This window comes from Euleptes europaea, chromosome 3 (genome assembly GCF_029931775.1).
Source record: "Euleptes europaea isolate rEulEur1 chromosome 3, rEulEur1.hap1, whole genome shotgun sequence".
NCBI lineage: Eukaryota > Metazoa > Chordata > Lepidosauria > Squamata > Sphaerodactylidae > Euleptes > Euleptes europaea.
In genome coordinates, this window is record NC_079314.1 from 32,257,896 (window position 1) to 32,276,048 (window position 18,153).

At 49.1% G+C, this 18,153-nt stretch overlaps 2 protein-coding genes across 2 annotated transcripts in view; both read right to left on the reverse strand.

Annotated features, from left to right (window-relative positions):
* EIF3I (eukaryotic translation initiation factor 3 subunit I) overlaps positions 1-18,153 on the reverse strand; it is a 130,200-nt gene that overhangs the window by 53,692 nt on the left and 58,355 nt on the right. The window lies entirely within an intron of this gene.
* TXLNA (taxilin alpha) lies at positions 5,561-17,963 on the reverse strand. The gene is made up of 11 exons (XM_056847058.1): positions 17,925-17,963; positions 16,184-16,437; positions 15,238-15,564; positions 14,043-14,134; positions 12,358-12,528; positions 11,017-11,211; positions 10,333-10,452; positions 8,798-8,872; positions 8,387-8,479; positions 7,479-7,574; positions 5,561-6,029 (listed from the first exon to the last, which is right to left on the reverse strand). Exons 2-11 carry the CDS (start codon positions 16,401-16,403, stop codon positions 5,685-5,687), a joined length of 1,734 nt encoding a protein of 577 aa, XP_056703036.1. The 5' UTR covers positions 16,404-16,437; positions 17,925-17,963; the 3' UTR covers positions 5,561-5,684.

Genomic DNA, 18,153 nt, shown 5'->3' on the forward strand with positions numbered 1-18,153 from the left:
TAGATGCACATTTCCCCCCGTCCAAATTCTCAAAATTCAACAGTAAGCCCGCATGCAGAGTTTTGAGAATTCGGATGGAGAAACTATGCATCTAGGCAGCTGCAAATCCAAGGCAAAATCCCCATGCATAAAGATGAACCCTTTCGGCTTTCGCTCCGGCATATCAGGAAAACGCCCCTGTTAAAAATCTAAGGAGCAGCCCTTTAAAAACAATTTAACAGACCAAACCCCCCCCTCCCACGCTAATATAACTACTTCTTAGCTGAAGAGCCTTTGGCTTGTCTTAGCATCCTATAAAGAAACAACGGCCATTTATGCGTGGGAGGTGTTGCCTTGGGTTGGCCCCTCTCTAGATGCACATTTCCCCCATCCAAATTCTCAAAACTGAACAATAAGCCCCCCATGCAGAGTTTGGAGAATTCAGATGGAGAAAATGTGCATCCAGAGAGGGGCCAATCCAAGGCAACACCTCCCATCCAACGAGACACAAAGAGAAGGGGGGGTCATTTGACGCACGCTAAGCTGGGGGGGGGCTGCAGCTGGCTCTCTTGGGGAGCATCGATGCAAGCCCCCCCCCCATGCCCGCCTGTTTTCGCACAGGGAAGCCTAAAAGGAGGCAGCTCCACTACCCATCCCCAAGCCCCCACCCCCTCTCCGCGGTCCAAACCAGAAAGCCCCCCTCCCCACCCAGGCCGGCGGATCCAGAGAGGGCAGTCGGAGGCCGACCCGGGCGGGCCAGACTGACCTCTGTGCGGACGGAGGCCCCGGTGCAAAGACGCCACCCGCCTGCACATGCGAAGCCCGGCTTTACCTTAGCGGAGCGCCTTCCCCGCGGCTGTTGCTAGGTCAATGGGGGGGGGGGATATCTTTGGACCGGCAGCGGCGCTAGACCATCCGCACCGCCCGCCCTTTGCTGAGCTCCTGGGGGCCCTCTGCAGCCCCCCCCCGCTTTTCGTTGCAACCCCGAGCTGAGATCTCAGTCTACAGGGCCTCCGGGCACGTGCAGAGTGCAGCCGCGCCTAGGTCTGCCACCCCCTCCCTCCACAGGCTTCTTAACGGCGGTCTCTCTCGTGCACCAAGACTGCGGCGCTGCAACGGGGACCACCCCCTTCATGCCCCCTCCCCTCCCTGTCCTGCTTTGTGAAATTGCTGCTAAAAACGAAACGCGTCCGCGGGAGCCAGATCCAAAACTAGACGCCACAGAACAGAACGAGATTCCTTAGCCCGAGCTTCGTTTTAGCACCAAGTGCTTACATTAACCTTCCGTAGCAATTCAGAGCAACTCAAGACATGGGTACTTTGCAATCCAAATCTTGAGCTGGGACACCCCACCTGAAAGCACCCGGCGCAACTCTTACAGTGCATTCCTAAAGAGAGTTACTCCAGTCTAAGGCCGTTCATTTCAATGGGTTTAGACTGGAGTAACTCTCCTTAGGAATGCACTGTTAGGCGGTTGTGATTTGAATAACTCAAAGCTTTATTTTGGGGAGCAGAAGCATGCCAGCTCCCCGAACAACTTCTGGGCGAGTTAGGACCTGTACTAGAGCTGCCCTTTTCCGGTTGATTTATTGGCATCAGCCTCCCTCAAGTTATGTTTCATCCCTACAGGGAAGGACTCACCAGGGCATGGCTGAGAATATCCCACGCACCACCCTAGAGCTGAAGCTAGGCCAACTTTGGGTGGAAGGCTTCCTGGGGAACCCCATCTACCCTACCTAGAACTCCAGGACTGAAGGTAGGATATAAATGGGGTGGGGAAAATGGTCTTGCCCCTACTCTGCTTGACATAAAAGAAGGCTGATGCAACTTCTATCCCCTTCCTAGTAAAATGCTTAATTACAAACTAGAAGGAAGAGGGTGTTATGTTGCACACTGGGGTCCCCAATCTTTTCCTTAATGACAGCTACTTCTGAGTAACAAAAAAAAAAACCCCAACCCCCCCACACACACACCCTCATTACCAAATCTGTTCTATCCTAGGAATTGAATGTGGACTATGAAGGACACCACAAATGAGGCTATCAGCTTAACAGTGCAGAGGATAATCCGATGAAATTAAAAGTTTTGAAAAAGCTGAACGCAGATATTCTCCTGGATTGTCATGGGAAGGCAGGAGCTGGCGTGCAGCAGCCAGCGAACTACCGGATGGGAGATCCATGTCACACAGCAACCACTATGAGATTCCTGGCTCCAAGGCCCAACCTGGTTAAGGTACCAGGGGTTCTGACTAGTACTTCATAGAATCATAAATTGGAAGGGACCACCAGGGTCATCTAGTCCAACCCTCTGCACAATGCAGGAAACCCACAACCTCCCCCCTACACCCCCAGTGACCCCCTACTCCATGCCTAGAAGATGGCCAAGATGCCTTCCCTCTCATCTGCCTAAGATCATAGAATCAGCATTGCTGACAGATTGCCATCTAGCCTCTTTTTAAAAACCTTCAGGGAAGGAGCGCTTACCACCTACCGAACATAAGAAAGGCCCTACTGGATCAGACCAAGGTCCATCAAGTCCAGCAGTCTGTTCACACAGTGGCCAACCAGGTGCCTCTAGGAAGCCCCCAAACAAGACGACTGCAGCAGCACCATCCTGCCTGTGTTCCACAGCACCTAAGATAATAGGCATGCTCCTCTGATACTAGAGAGAATAGGTATGCAGCATGACTAATATCCATTCTAACTAACAGCCATGAATACCCCTCTCCTCCATGAATATGTCCACTCCCCTCTTAAAGCCCTCCAAGCTGGCAGCATCACCACATCCTGGGGCAGGGAGTTCCACAATTTAACTATGCGTTGTGTGAAAAAATATTTCCTTTTATCTGTTTTGAATCGCTCTCCAGGAAGCCTGTTCCAGGAACTACTGAGGAAACCTGTTCCACTGAGGAACTGCTCTAACGGTTAGAAAATTCTTCTAATGTCTAGATGGAAAATCTTTTGATTTAATTTTCTTGCCTTTGCATAGGACTCATCCCTGGAATCTGTTTAGCAGCAGGGCTAAGCCCTGAACAGCATCAAGATACATGGTGGTGGAGGAGGGGGGGGAATCAATCTGAAGCCAATGTACACCATAAATGAATTCTGTACACCAAAGGGGCCTCTGGACTTATGTAACACAAAACCACTATATGCTTTCACAGCTAGCTGTTTCAGGAACTGGAAGGATAGTCTCAATAAAGCGTGACTGGAATGGAAGCCTGTTGTGTTCAGAGACAAGTCAAGAGTGGTACCATGATGAAAAGGCAGGGGCGTCGAAGTTCAAACCCCTGCTAGGCCATGAAGCTCGCTGCAGGACATTGGATCAGCCACTTTTTTTTTTAACGTAGCTTACCTCACCGGTTTGTTGTGAAGATAAAATGAGGACAACCCATGCATTTGACCCTGAAATGCCTGGGGGAAGGGTGGTATTAAAAAAAAAGGTACCAGAAATAAATATACAACATTAGTTTAATTTATATTGCAGTATAAATACCAAGGTATCACCCTGTATTTCAGCATATGCTTAAACCAGTCCAGGCTGGAAAAAATCCCAAGAGCCGACTTGAACCACGACCCAATGATCTGGTTCTGAAGCTGAAGAATTCTGCCAATCCCTCTAAGTGGCACACCACCACTTTGATTCTCAAAAAATCAAGTAGTATATCTCAGCCTTTTACACACACTTGTAATTTTTCAAAGCCCAATTAAAGTCGGCCAATTCAAGATGCATCCGTTTATCTCAAAGAGCACACAGGAAAACAATACAAACAGTGCAAAGCCCAGTCCAAATGTCTGTAGTAATTGGGATGGAGGCTAGGAATAGCTAACTCCATTCATGTTCAACCTCACTGTTCAAAGTGGAAGGAAGAAAGAAAGAGCCAAACGTGCCATCAAGTTTATGTTTGTTTCTATTGGATACAAAAGATATGTACAACAGATCTGGATATAGGCTATTTGTACCACACCTGTTAAAAATGTTCTGAAGGTTCCCTTGAAAGAGCAAGAGCAGAGAAATATCCGGATAGAGGTGGCCAATTCCGGCTCAATAGTTGTCCAAGATCTGAGTTGCGGTCCCCACAGACATCCGCTTCATTTTCTTTCTGCTAGCCCCACCAAATGCCAAAAGCCACTGTGATGGAATCATCACCTCCAATGGGGGGGGGGGGGGCAAAGAAAACAGAAGCAAACCCCAGAAAAATGGGGAAGCTGATCTGCTCATCTGAACAGGAGGCTGTGCCAAATGAATGGTGAAACATGGTGGAAGCTGGACTTACAGGGAGGTCGCTGGGTCACAAGCACAAGTGTGCCTCCCCACCGGCCGCTCCCACAGGCTGGCTCCCTACAGCCCACAATGCAACACACACCTGGAAGCGCAAACAGCTTCGCGAGAAAGGAATGCTAAACCTAAAAAAAAAAAAAAAAAAACCCAGAAAGGGAGGGAAGTTAACTTTCAAAAGAAGAGGTGGCAGGGGCTAACACACAAAAGATGAAATCTGCATCTGGTTTTAAGATCAAGAAGTGGAACAAAACACAGGATAGTAAACTGGGCCCCAAAAAGAAGCATGCTGAAACCAACAGGGGAATTACTAAAGACTAAATGGGACATCTTTTTGTCTCATTCACAGGACTATGCAGAAAGGATGGCCTGCAAAGGTGCAGTTCAGGTAAAACACGCTAGTCACTCCTGACAAGCTCCAGGCAGCAGCAAATCTGCACTTCTGTGTTTGTTACCCAGCACTGTGTGGAAGGGGAGTCCTGTGATGTGATACCAAGGCCCCGTGGAGAGGAGAATAATAATACACTGGGGTAAGCTACCCCAGTTCCTCCTGCCCCAAGGATTTGCTGTGCACAAACAGGTGCGTGGACATTCGTTTCGTGCAAAACACTTAAGGAAGTTAAAACCTTTGGATTAAACCTTTAATACATACGCTTGTGCGTGTGTGCATATAAGCATAGAGGCAACGGTGAAGTTATAAGGCTATTGAGACATAGATTCTGGAAGTAGCAAAGTCTTGGAAGGGATTACCTCCTCTCCCCCAAACTGACAGGGCTCCACGGCCTCAGTCTCTTGTTCCCCCATGAAACAAAACTACATTTACTTTGTTCTCCTTGTTTAAAAAAAAGTAAATCTCAAAATTAAACAACTCACAACATACCAAACTCCTGAGTCTCCTGTACTGGTTTTAAACTTTGGGGCTGTGGGTGTTTTTTTAACCCCTGAAACTTTTAGGAAGGGGAGAACAATCCTCTAAGCCCCTCTGATGTCCACTTTTTGCTTTACATTTTGCATTCATAGCATAGCACCCATTAAGCTGCAGGGGTCAAACAGATGCCACTGCTGTGGAATGGGTGATATCGGGGTGAGAGATTTGCCCCGGGCCATCCGTCACAAGGTCTTTTGGTGACGCTGCCTTCAATCTAGTCACACGACACACAGCAATGTGGATCAATCTAGTTTCTCTCTTTTTGTCTCTCTCTCTATAAAAAGTGGGGGTTGCCCTGTCAACTTTGTGTCATATGTAGATTTTTTTTTAAAAGCAACCAAAAAAAAAAAAAAAGCTTTTAGTATTGTAAAAAATATATATATAACTGGAGAATCTCAAAGGCCCAGGAGGGCTGAGCTCTCACCCCCAGCCCTGGCTTCGGGGAAGGTGACTAGATGAGTCTTTTGAAGTTTGCCAGTCAGCCTCCCTTCTTCCACCTTCACTCCACAGAATTTGCAGCTGCCTCAGTCTCTTCCAGGGCTCGTGCTCCTAGGCTCAGTTCACCAAGGGTCTCAGTGGGTGGTCCTGTGCAGCGCCCCGCCTGCGCCGGAGGAAGGCATTCTCCCACCACGGTGCCCTGGGGTGCCAGCTCGTCCGAGCTGCCTGGCAACTGGTCCTTTGGCGGTTCCAGGGTGCCCGTGCCAGTGGCCGGAGAGGCGAGGGCACACAGGTCCTGCACCTTCTTGTTCAGGTCATTGCGCTCCGTCTGCAGGGCCCGGCACAGCTTCTCGAGGCGCTGGATTTTCACCTGGAGCCCTTCCAGCTCTTTGTCCCTGAGTGTTTTCTGCAAGGGAAGAGGAGGAAGAGCATCCAGGTCAACTCCAGCCTGCTTTCCACAGTGGTGGAAACACCCCCCCGCCCTAAAAAAAAAATCTCTTAAGAAGTTGCTCAAAGAAAGCCAGCCACTCAGTTTCAGTGGAAGTGATAATAAATGAACAGGAGACGTTGCCACCAGTCAGCACTGGGTAACTAACAGCCTGGGGGCCATTACTGACCACAATAATCAGGGCCTCTCCCCACTCCCACCCACTGGCCTCGCCCCAAATGCCTGAGCCTAACATCCTTAAGCCCTGACCTGGAAGGCCCAGGCTACTCCGATCTTATCAGATCTTGGAAGTTGAGCAGGGTCAGCCCTGGTTGGTACTTGCATGGGAGACCACCAAGAAAGTCGAGGAGCGGAAGGTCAAGTTGCTGCGCTGAGGAAGGCAATGGCAACCATCTTTTTTCCTCTCTTGCCTTGAGAACCTTATGGGGTCGCCGTAAGCCAGCTGCAACTTGATGACACTTGCCACCACCAACATCCTTATGCTAAATTCGAGTCCAGCAGCACTCTAGAGACCAGCAGGATTTTCAGGGTATCAGCTTCTGAGAGTCGAAGCTCCCTTTGTGAGATACCCCAAAAATCTTGTTGGTCTCTAAGAAGCTACTGGACTCAAATCTAGTTCTTCCACTGCAGACCAACATGGCTACCCTCCTGAAACTATCCTTAAGCTAGTATAACAAACATTTTATGACACAAAGGGGAAACAAGTGGGCAGTGCTATTCATTCCCTCGCACCCCAGAACTGACCTACTGTTTTGTGCTTTTGGCCCCCATCTGAGTTTATTGACTTACTGTATGATGGTGGCGGGGGGGAGAACATTGCCAGGCAGTCATTCCATAGGGTCACTGTAAGTCGGGAGTGACTTGACAGCACATAACACACAACACACGTGCTCCAGTGACTGGCAAGCAACCACATGTTAAACAAGGCACTTAAAAGCCAGTCGCCAGCTGCTACATCCGGACTGTGCACAAAGGGAAGTCTAATTCAGTGCATGCCCTGACCTGGATGGCCCAGGCTATCCCGATCTCATCAGAAGCTAAGCAGGGTCGGCCCTGGTCAGTATTTGGATGAGAGACCACCAAGGAATACCAGGGATGCTTTGCAGAGGCAGGCAATGGCAAACCACCTCTATTAGTCTCTTGCCTTGAAAACCCTACTGTGACTTGACGGCACTTTACACACACACACAATTCGGTGCACAGAACAACCCAGCATGACAGAGCAGATGTGACTGATAAACTTCTACAGAACTAGGAATTGTGAGAAATATGTAAGTGTTTCATTCCCTTGTTGTTGTGAATCACTCTGCCTCCTCAGCTGAAAACATACAGTGTTCACAGATGGAACTGGTGTCCAAGGGGCGAAATGTGTGCCTAATAGGCCCCCATTCCAAGTTTTATCCCCACCTCTTCTGCCATTTCCAGAAGGGCCTTGTTGCTACTCTCCCAGCGAGACCTGTACATCGTGGTCTCTTTCTCCAGCTTCTTGATCTTCTTTGTCATCTACAGAATTGAAAACCAGGAAAGAAAGAGAGAGAACTAATGTAAGCCAATTCCGATTGGATTTGCTTGGCCTTAAAGGCAACGATATGCCCCTGTGCATTTCTCCCACTTCCCCATACCATGGCAACTACCCACATTATCAAGAGAAAATACGACAGCCGGGTCTGGGAAACAGACACTGCAAACAGCAGTTGGCCTGGCACAGGGGATGCCTGAGGCAGCAGACTGGGAAGTGGGTGAGCTGGCACACCTCACAGGTCAACTCTCCTGAAATTTATTTTGATTAGAAGCATAGCAAGTGTCAGCCTCTTCCCAAGGCAGAAAATGCTTTCCCAGCATCTTGAAGCTGTGGCAGGGACAGACGGGAGCGCCTCAGCCCAGACAAGAACATAAGAAAAGCCATGCTGGATCAGACCAAGGCCCATCAAGTCCAGCAGTCTGTTCACACAGTGGCCAACCAAGTGCCTCTAGGAAGCCCACAAACAAGACAACTGCAGCAGCACCATCCTGCCTGTGTTTCACAGCACCTAATATATTCTGCATGCTCCTTTGATCCTGGAGATAATAGGTATGCATCATGACTAGTATCCATTTTTACTAGTAGCCATGAATACTCCTCTCTTCCATAAACATGTCCACTCCCCTCTTAAAGCCTTCCAAGTTGCCAGCCATCACCATATCCTGGGGCAGGGAGTTCCACAATTTAACTAGACATTGCGTGAAGAAATATTTCCTTTTATCAGTTTTGAATCTCTCACCCTCCAGCTTCAGCAGATGACCCCACATTCTAGTATTACCAAGGCACACCATACCTTCTCCATTTCTTGTTTGAATGTGGTAAACACCTCGCTGCTTTTGGAAAGGGTGTTCTGAAACTCTTCAAACTTCTCTGTATAGAGGGCCAGCTGGAAAGAGGAAGGAATGGAAGATATGTTTATGGCTAAAAGCACAATTTACTTTAACCATAGCAAAGTTCTCTACAATCCTTCCCAGGGGGAGGAGGTAGACCTGTCTAGCACTTGGCTAGAAAATCAAGCTAATCATCAAAAGCAATTAATAGTGACCACCCCCCAATTAGCTTAGGAAAAGGAGCCCACAGTCCTTAACCTGCCAATGACTGATTGTGCCTGCAGATTGGAATGGACATTATCCCTTTCGAGCAGAAGATAGATTTGTCCTTTTTTTGGGCAGAGAGAAAGACAACCAAATACACAGACACCCACCTGCTGCTTAAGATGGGTCTCCTGTTGCTTCATCAACTCACACATTCTCTGGGACTCCACAGCCTCTTTCAACAGCTGCAAGAAAAGGAATGGTGGTGAAAAGAAGTAGCAAGAGGCATTCACTTGGCACAACAGCACGGTATCCTCTCTCCATCCCCAAACCATTCATAGAATAATTTAAGGGGGAGGGGCTCCTGACCCAAGTGCGCCCACTGGGCTGCACTGCTGCCTGTGGTCCTGGGGCAGTTCAGGCTAAACTGATTCTAGCAGCTAAGACCTGTATGCCTGGGGAACAGAAGCCTGTCCATGGACCCTGTGCCCCTTTCTCCCAGCTGTGCTGTTACGAGGATCCAGGGAAAGCGGATCCAATCTGATCTCTTCCACTCCTGCCTGTTTGATCCAGGCACACAGATCCAGGTGAAGTGAGACCCCGACCAGGATGACGGAGGGAGACCTGTGTGAACAGCAAGGCCCTCCTCTCTTATGTTGGTGTTATGTGTGTATTTTTACTGAATTGTTTTATATACACTTTATTTTAAATGTTGTTTTAATGTTGGATGGTTCTAACGTTTGCTGGCTTGGGGACCCTATCTGGGTGGAAAGGCAGCACAGAAATGTTTTAAAATAAACAACCCTCCTCCCGCCCAGGGGAATAGGCATGGCTACCTGGCAGAGGACTACCTTCTGATCTTTTCCCCATTTCTGCAAGGTTAGCCTGAGTCCTGGAAGCCTGACTGGCTGAGGCGGGAGGGGCTGCTCCCTACAGGCTCATGGCATGTTAGGCTCGGAGGCTGGAAGAGCGGCCAGCAGCATGTGCAACCGGCCCTGGGTGGGGGAGGAAGTCAGGGGGTAGAATAGGCCCATTAAGGAAGATGGGGGCTCTGGCTAGGCCACTAGAAGACACTCCTGCCAAAACTCCATGGGTTTTTGCCCTTACATAGCACCACAAGGCTAGGCCATGCAGACCCTTGGGAACGGCTGCCATTTTGCTTTGACCGTCAAGACACACAGAAGCTGCAGTCTCTTTTGAGAGCATTTTTTAATCATTCCCTTTTCTCCTTTACATCCTGCTGGGAACTAACGGCAGGGATACAGATGTGAACATTTCCTGCTTCTGCAGAGCGGGCAGGGCACATACTGGGGATCTGCCTCCCAGAACAGAAACAGAAGCACTCGGCAAAATCTTCAGTACAACCCTCTCTGCAGAGCGAGGTAGGAGGTCTACCCCTCAACAAGGGTACTCTCCTCCATCAATGGAAAACACCTGCGTTCGAAAACTTTCATGCAGAAGGATGCAATGTCTACTCCTTGCCCAAGCGTGCTGTGGATCTCACAGATTCTCCAACTAAGAACCCGCCATGCCCTGCAAGACCCATCCTCTCCTCTCCTTGTCTGCTGCGCCCAGCTCCCTCCCAGTGGTTTCCTAACCTGTAATGAAAACTTCAAGTGTTTTCAATGATCTACAGCACTTTCCTCTCATACTGAGGTGGCAGCCAGACTTGGACCTCCTCAGACATCATGTCACAAAGACTCACAAAGTCCTTCTCTCGCTGGTGTCTCTCCTCAGCCTCCTTCAGCATCTCCTGGGCCTGCTGGAGTTTGGCATCCACCAACTGCTGCTGCAAGTCCTTGTGTTTGAAGACTTTATCGATGTGCTGTGGCCAAGAAAAGTGAGTCAAGAAAAGCTACTTGCTGGACCCAGGCCAGGCCCCGAAATCAGAGCTGCTGTCTGGAGCATAAGCATCAAAGTATTACTTCACCAGTAATACTGCAAGCCCTGAACTGGATGGCCAATGCTAACCCACTCTCATCAGATCTTGGAAGCTAAGCAGGGTCAGCCCTGGTTAGTACTTGGATGGGAGACTACCAAGAAAGACCAGGGATACCGCGCAGAGGCAGGCAAGGGCAACCTCCTCTGTTTGTCTCAACGGAGTTGCTGTTAGTCAGCTGCCATTTGACGGCACTTACGTACGTACGTAACGTTCCAAGGAAAGTGCCCCTCCCACATCAGAAAGAGGATGCAGCATTTTTAGGAGGGGTGAAAGAGTTAGCAGATATATAATGATGTGTAGTTACTAAGCCCAGAAGATCGTCCAAACAGTTTCCCCTGAAAGTTTCCACCCGCAATTCTATAAGCTGCATCAGGACCCTGAAACTTGCTGTGTGATCCAGCCTGAGCCCCACACGGAGCCCCATACTCCAGCCCAGGGGCTGCCCACCTCTTCCCGCAGCTCGTACTGTTCGATGAGCTTCTTCAGCCGCTCGGCCAGCTCCATGTTCTCCTGCCGCAGCTTGGAATTGCGCTCGTTGTGCTGCTCCATCTGCAACTGGATGTCGTTGAGTGTCACCTGAAAATGGGAGGTCACCTCCTTCCGCTTCTCCTCTTCTTCACGGGCACGCTGGACACCCTCCTCCTAGTGGGGGGAGGTAGGGTAAAGGTAGTACCCTGCGCAAGCACCGAGTCATTGCTCACCCATGGGGTGATGTCATATCACAACATTTATTAGGCAGACCATGTTTATGGGGTAGTTTGCCATTGGCTTCCCCAGTTGTCTACACTTTACCCCCAGCAAACTGGGTACTCATTTTACTGACCTTGGATGGAAGGCTGAGCCAACCTTGAGCCAGCTACCTGAAACCAACTTCTGTCGCGATCAAACTCAGGCAGTGAGCAGAGCTTTTCACTGCAGCACTGCAGCTTACCACTCTGCCCCACAGGGCTCTTCTAGTGGGGGGACAGGGGGCAAGAAAGTCAGTCCCAGAGTCCAAGGGCAGGAGAGTGACTTCAATGAAATCACAGAAGAGCACCTGCAGGAGGTCTAGGTTCAATCCCTGGTAGTTCCAAGTTTGAGGATTTCCCAAGCAGCAGGGCTGGAAAGGTCCCCGCCTGAGAGAATCACAGCCAGGCTGAATAGGTACTATATCACATGAATTCAGATCCCCACTCTACCATAAAGCCCTCTGGGTGACCTTGGTCCAGTCATTCACTCTCTCTCTCTCAGCCCAACCTCTGCCACGGGGCTGCTGGATGGATGAAACAGAAGCAGAGAGAGTCTTGCACTCCACTTGGAGCTTCTTGGAGGAAAGAGAAGATAAAATGCAGGCTGGCCAGCCCAACCCAGAGGGCTACATGGACCTGCGGGCCAGCTCACTGTAAAGCAGCGAGACAGTCCCTGATAGAACTGCACTTACCGAAAACAAGTTGACATGCCTGATCTGCTCGTCTTATTGGCTTGGACCCCCATCACAATCTTTTACGATCAACTGGGAGGGCTTAACTTGGAACCTTCAGAATTCTACGCCTGGCCAGTGAAACTGTGCCTGGTAGCTACCCTTGTAATTATCTCATGCTGCCTTCTTGGAACAAAGGGCTGAGCCAGCAGCACAAGTGTGAATCCCCCCCACCCAATCTTTCAGTCTCAAAAGCCATCCAAGGCAAGAATGCTGCATGTTAATACAGCGCTGCATGTGTTGCAACCCCGGGCTTTGGCTGTGGAGTCCTGGCAAGCAGGCACTGGCAACAGCGACAGGCTAGGCTGGCTTAGGGCAGGGTCTCTTGCCTTGAGGGTGCGGTTGTGCCTCTGTAGCTCCCGGCACAGACTCTCCAACTTGCTGCGGGCCAAGATCGCCTTACTGTGCTCACTCCGTAGATGGTCCTTCTCCTGCACCAGCTGAGTCTGCTTCTTCTGCAAGATTTTCATCTGCTTCTGAGAGTTTCGGTGCTCTTCCAGCTAGAAAGACAAACACGGAAAGGGAACTGCATAAAGAAAACCAACATCTGCATAGCAGCAAAAAAGACTGGGGAAGGGGAAGTGCTACAGTCAAGGGAAAGTGCTCAGTGCAAGACTGAGCAGTGGTCTCCTTGACAAGGTGACAATCAACTAATTCCGTTTCAGAGCCCTGACGGCCTTCTTCCCTATTTTAAGCAGCAAAATCAACACCTGCATACCTGTCTCTCCATTATCAACTACCTAAGGTGGCTCAAATGGCCTCACACCACTGACTTGGCCCCAAAGCACTCCCTCCACCATGCTTTCTCACTTCACAGTTCAGTTGGCTGCTGTGAGGGTTGCGTTCCACATGGAACTCAGCTTTCACATGATCCACTGCAATCTGGGAACCTGCTCCCAGCCTGTGCTAGGCTGTGGAGAAGATCAAGCTTGTGTTTGTTTTGCTGGCAGGTGCTAGCCTGACAAGTGGCTCGTCAGCATCCAGACTGCACTGTTATCAGGGAGGAGGCAGGCTTTAGGCCCACCTGTTCTCCAGATTAAAACAGGACAAAAACTGGAGCCCCCTCCCCCTTTAGAGGACACAGAGTTTGGCTGTATGTCCTGCCTCAAGAGTCCAGTGGGAGGATTACTTTCTCCAGCATGTCCTCCTTCATTAAAGCAGGCTGTCGGGGAGATCATCCTCACCTCCACAGAGGGCAGCATCAAGCCTGAAACTCATGACATTCCTACTACAGCCAAAAGATACATGGTTAATATCATTTTTTAAAAAGCATTACCACTTAACTCTGCTGAACGCTCAACAGAAAGGTATTTTAAATGGCTTCGCAGAAGCCGAAGGGCGTAGCCAGATACCTGCTCCTTAGGAAGTGAGCTTGGTGCTCAATCATACTTTTGGAAGCACAAGAAGTATTCTGGAGAAAGGGAAACATCTTTGCACCATAGGAAGCACGGAGCAGGCTGTGGCAGCCAGGCTGGCCCTCATCAGCTATGTCGGCTAGCTTAGAGCATGGCAAGATTGAAGCACCAGCTACTGCTTGGTTGGTCCAACTCACACAAGTAGTCAACTGGAGTGGTGATATATTTAGGAGCCATCAGGGCCCCAGGACTCATGGCAACACCACAAGGAATGCAGAGAATAAGGGCTGAGAATGCGCTGTATTTGGGGTGGCAAAAGATCTCGAGTAAGCCCAGACTTTTACCCGAGGACTGGAGGCCCTGGAAGAGCACTCCAAACACACAAATTTCTAGACGCGGAGTTAGCCGCATTGCTGTTTGGTGGCTGGCTTACCAGCTACAGCTCATTTTACGTTTTTGCCTTTGAAACAGTTGCAGCTGACCCCAAATCACCAACGCAGGGTGAGATTAAAGGGAATCACAGAAGCCTTCCTCTGAGCTATCAGATTTCTTGGGAAATGAGGATCTTGGAAAAGATGCCATTTGAAGCCCTATCCTGTTGCCCTCAGCACTGCCACCCCAAACAAACACGCTTTCCTCTTGCCCTGCCAGAAACTGACCAGTTCTGCATACTTCTTGCAGAGGGCTGCCAGCCTCTCCTCTGAGGTGCTGAGAGTGTTGAGGGTCTGCATCAGCAATGTGATCTCCTTTCCTGGAACACAAAGGGCAAAGCAAACACACATTCAGGGCACAATGGGATGAGGTGACAAGCAAAGGAGAGAGGGAACTGAAATACTTATAGACCAACAGGAGAGATTTTCAAGGTCAGGGAGAGTTCATGTGATACAGGAAAATATCGTTATGGGGTGGAAAAACCCTGCACACCTTCTCTGGTTATCAATCAAGATTTTTTGGGGTGGGGGATAAAAAGCTAAGTAGCAGAAGCACCAGTAGTTTTCACTGGAACATTTTTCTCTGGTTATAGCTTTTTCATTATCTAGGAATACATCATATCTCTAATACAGAACACGACCAGGGGAGTGGATTTTTCTACAAACCTGGGGGAAAACCCAACTTTGCAGGAAGCTCCAGAAAGAAAAAGTGTGTGTGTGTGTGTGTGGGGGGGGGTTATACCAAAACAAAAAGAAAACAAACCTGCAGACAGTTCAGAAAAAGGAGATCTCAGCCACCCTTTTGTGGTTGCCTGGGAACTGCACTAAACATTGCTCAAGAGTGAGGTGGTGGAACAAGAAAGTTGCAGATGTGACAGGTAAGTGGGGGTGGGGGTGCTGATGGGAGGGTTGGGGGGAGAAAGAGGGCAGCAGGAAGACAGTGATGGGAGGGTGGGGAGGTGAGCAACTGAGAGAGAAGCTCGGGGATGGGATTTCTCCTCCCCCATGAGTTCTTTGCATGTCACCTGCTTGTCGCTGCCCTCAGAGACAGCACAAACAAATTCGTATCAGCAAGATGGGTCACTGATAAGCCCAAATAACAGCAATAGATTTGGGCAGGGGGGTGCACTGAATATCATGCAGGTTGTTCGTTGACTCTGGAACTCAGTCTCCTTAAGCACTCGGCAACTTCAGCCAGAACCTCCATGATACCAAAAAAGCTGAGCTGATGGCAGTCAGAAAAGCCTTTACAGGCCCTCTTGATGCAACAAAAAGAGCAGTAGAATGGGCAGAAAAATCAGAACAGTACAAAAAGATTAACAACAGTGAGTGATGACTTATTTCTGGGCAACAGGATTAAGGCACAGATCACCTTTCATCAGGAAGAGAACGCATGATGGTCAGGAAGGAGCAAACTACCTACCAAGCCCCTTGCCCTTCTTTTTTTCCTGGGCTCGCTTCTGATCACGCTCTGCACCCTCATCATTGGTTCCCCTGGGGCTCTCTTTCTCCCCGTTTATCTCAGGACAACTCTGTTCCTGCTCGCCATTCCGTGGGGACTCGCTCCGGCCCTTTTCAGCCTCATCCAGCTCTACATGCTCATTCTGCCCATTGTCATCTCCTGGACCTTCTTGGTTGGTATCCATACAGTACGTGTTCAGGATATCCTCCAGCTGTCTGCTCAGTTCTTCAGAGACATCGCAGGTGGCAGACTGGTGGGGCTGGGATGCTGTCTCCTCTGTCAGAGATGCTGCAGGAATTAGAGGTAGGAACGTGAGACACGATGTTACACCTTGGACCCCTTCTTATTTATCCATAACTCCTTTCTCACTAAGACTCGAAGCGGATTACACTAGCTGCTCCTCCACTGCATCTTGTAACAGGAAATATCTACAAACTGAACACGTCAAGGCAGTTCTAAGCAAGCTGTACCACACACTAGAAAAGAAAGCAAATCTCCTCCACCCTCCAACTGTTGAACTTATTATTGGTTTTATAGATGGTATGATGTTAAGCCTTGTTGCTGTTGAATGCTATAAGTTATCTTGAATGTATAACAGCGCAGGGTAAAAAAATCAGTCAGAGATAACTCTGTCCACCAAGTCCCCAAAGCTTAAGGGGTGTTTGGACAAGAAGGTCAATAAGCTAGGGAGAAGAATTTAGAATGTGTGAAAATGTTAGTGGCAGAACAGAGAAGGAAAAACTCTCTACCTGTAGAAAAATGGGCACAGTGAAAACGAGAAAGGGGTGGGGTGCAGAAAGAGGCCCTCATTAGTGGGAGCCACAAGCCCCTCTGAGCCTATGTCAGAGAGCAAGATGTACATTCAAACAGATTCAATTACTGCCAGGGCAACCGTAACAACACAAACCCTCTTTCTTGCTTTGTTCTTCACTCGCTGGAGCTTCACCACTTCCATCAATCAAAGGCTTTGAGCTGCATGGCTCAGGAGGGTGTGTACATTCACTGCTTCCTGAAGACATTACGGGAGACTCGGCTAAGTCACCGTCATCTGGCCCCAGACTACAGTTTATTTTAGAAGGACTGGCAGGTAGCAGCACAGCTTTGCTTTCCCCATCTTGGTTCTTCATTGTATTACTTCTCCAAAGCCACTTTCAACAGTTCCTAGCAAAAGGAAAATACAAATTACTAGTTTACTATAAGAAAGGAGAGTGGTTGGCCATTTTGGTGCCAATCATTAATCAGCACCAGGTATGGAAAGAAATTTCATTTTTGTATTTTACTTATTTACTTTATATATACCCCACCTTTCTCCACAATGAGGACCCAGAGAAGCTTACATCATTCACCTCTTCTCCCTTTAATCTTTGTAAGAATCTTGTGAGGTAGTTTAGGCTGAGAGAACATGACCACTCCAAGGACACCCAGCAAGTTTCCATAGCAGAGTGGAGAGATTCAAACCTGAAGTATTCCAGATCACAGCTTTTATTGCTACTGTTTTGCTTGTGGCAGTTCTAACATTTGTTTGTTCTCAGTTTAATGGTGAATTTTGTCCTCCTAAGACTGGGAACAACTCTTCCAGCTCTGGGTATACAGGAAACCAAGCAAAGATGAAGTATTCCACACTATAAATATTAGGGGATCCTTTGTTTTGCTGATTTCCCAGCCCCCATTACCCTCCCACCTGTGTCAAAGACAGGGGCCACATTCCATGCACACAGTGCTTGCCAGACACCAGGGTCCCAGCCTACAGACATTACATAATGAGTCCTCTTCCTTTTGTTGGATTTTTAAAGGAAAAACACAGGCCCCCAACCACTCTCTTAAGCCCCTTTTTGGCTTGTTATATCAGGATCAAATATTTTATTGCATTAGCTCAAAAGCTGCAACAGATGGTACAATTCTGGCACAATAAATAACAAATAAAATACATAAATACTTAAATCATAAGTGAAGCTTGCAAAGACAAAAATTCTACATGACATTTCATAAGATCGATTTAAAGCCAAGATAATAATACACTACCGATTTAACAAAAAAAGTTTATCAATCTCCTATCAACTAATTACAAGCACTTGTTATATCCTCCTGCCATTTCAGTCCACTCCTGCCATTCACCCCACTCAATGAACACATGAAGCTGCTTTATACTGAATCAGACCCTTGGTCCATCCAAGTCAGTATTGTCTGCTCAGACCGGCAGCAGTTCTCCAGGGTCTCAGGCGGAGGTCTTTCACATCACTTACTTGCCTAGTCCCTTTAACTGGAGATGCCGGGGATTGAACCTGGGCCCTTCTGCATGCCAAGCAGATGCTCCAGCACTGAGCTACGTCCCTTCCTCAACGACCCAAGTCCTCTCATTTGCCTCCCCTCCCCACCACAGTTGCACTCAGTAATTTCACTGGCTCCCTCAGCCCCACAACTCTCCGCCCACCCCAGCCTCAAGTTTTTCACCCCTTCAGTCTCAGAACCCCCTTCCCCCCTCTACCTCCCCCCACTCAGAAACTCTCACACAAGTATATTCAAGCCCCCCCCCCGGCCTTTCTTCCCACCTCAATTCAGTCACAAGGGCCATTCCCTTTGCGCGCCCCCTTTCCTCGGCTTCTCCGCCTCCTCAATCCCCCCCACACACACACAGCTACGTCACTCACAGCGAAAATGACGTCGCGGCCAGGCGGTATGACGCGTCCCCAACCGTTGGCAAAACAGAGGGAGGGGGGATTCGATCGCCTCAGCGTTCCTCGCCGTCTTCCCCCAGGCCCCCTTTTTCCTCAGCTCCCTCCACACACACAGCCCCGGACAGTAGCAGATCCAAAAAAAAACCTCAGCGACGTTGCGGGGAAGCGGCTCCTGCCAGGGCGTGGGACTGCGCGTGCGCGA

Bases quoted from the DNA above. Each gene is read 5' to 3' on its own strand.
- TXLNA (XM_056847058.1), bottom strand. From the start codon at position 16,403: ATGAAGAACCAAGATGGGGAAAGCAAAGCTGTGCTGCTACCTGCCAGT. The intron at 10,453-11,016 runs GTGGGCAGCCCC...TCTTGGCCACAG, and splicing joins AGTACGAGCTGCGGGAAGAG to CACATCGATAAAGTCTTCAA. The intron at 6,030-7,478 runs GTGGGGATAAAA...CTTCCCTTGCAG, and splicing joins TTCTGGAAATGGCAGAAGAG to AAAACACTCAGGGACAAAGA.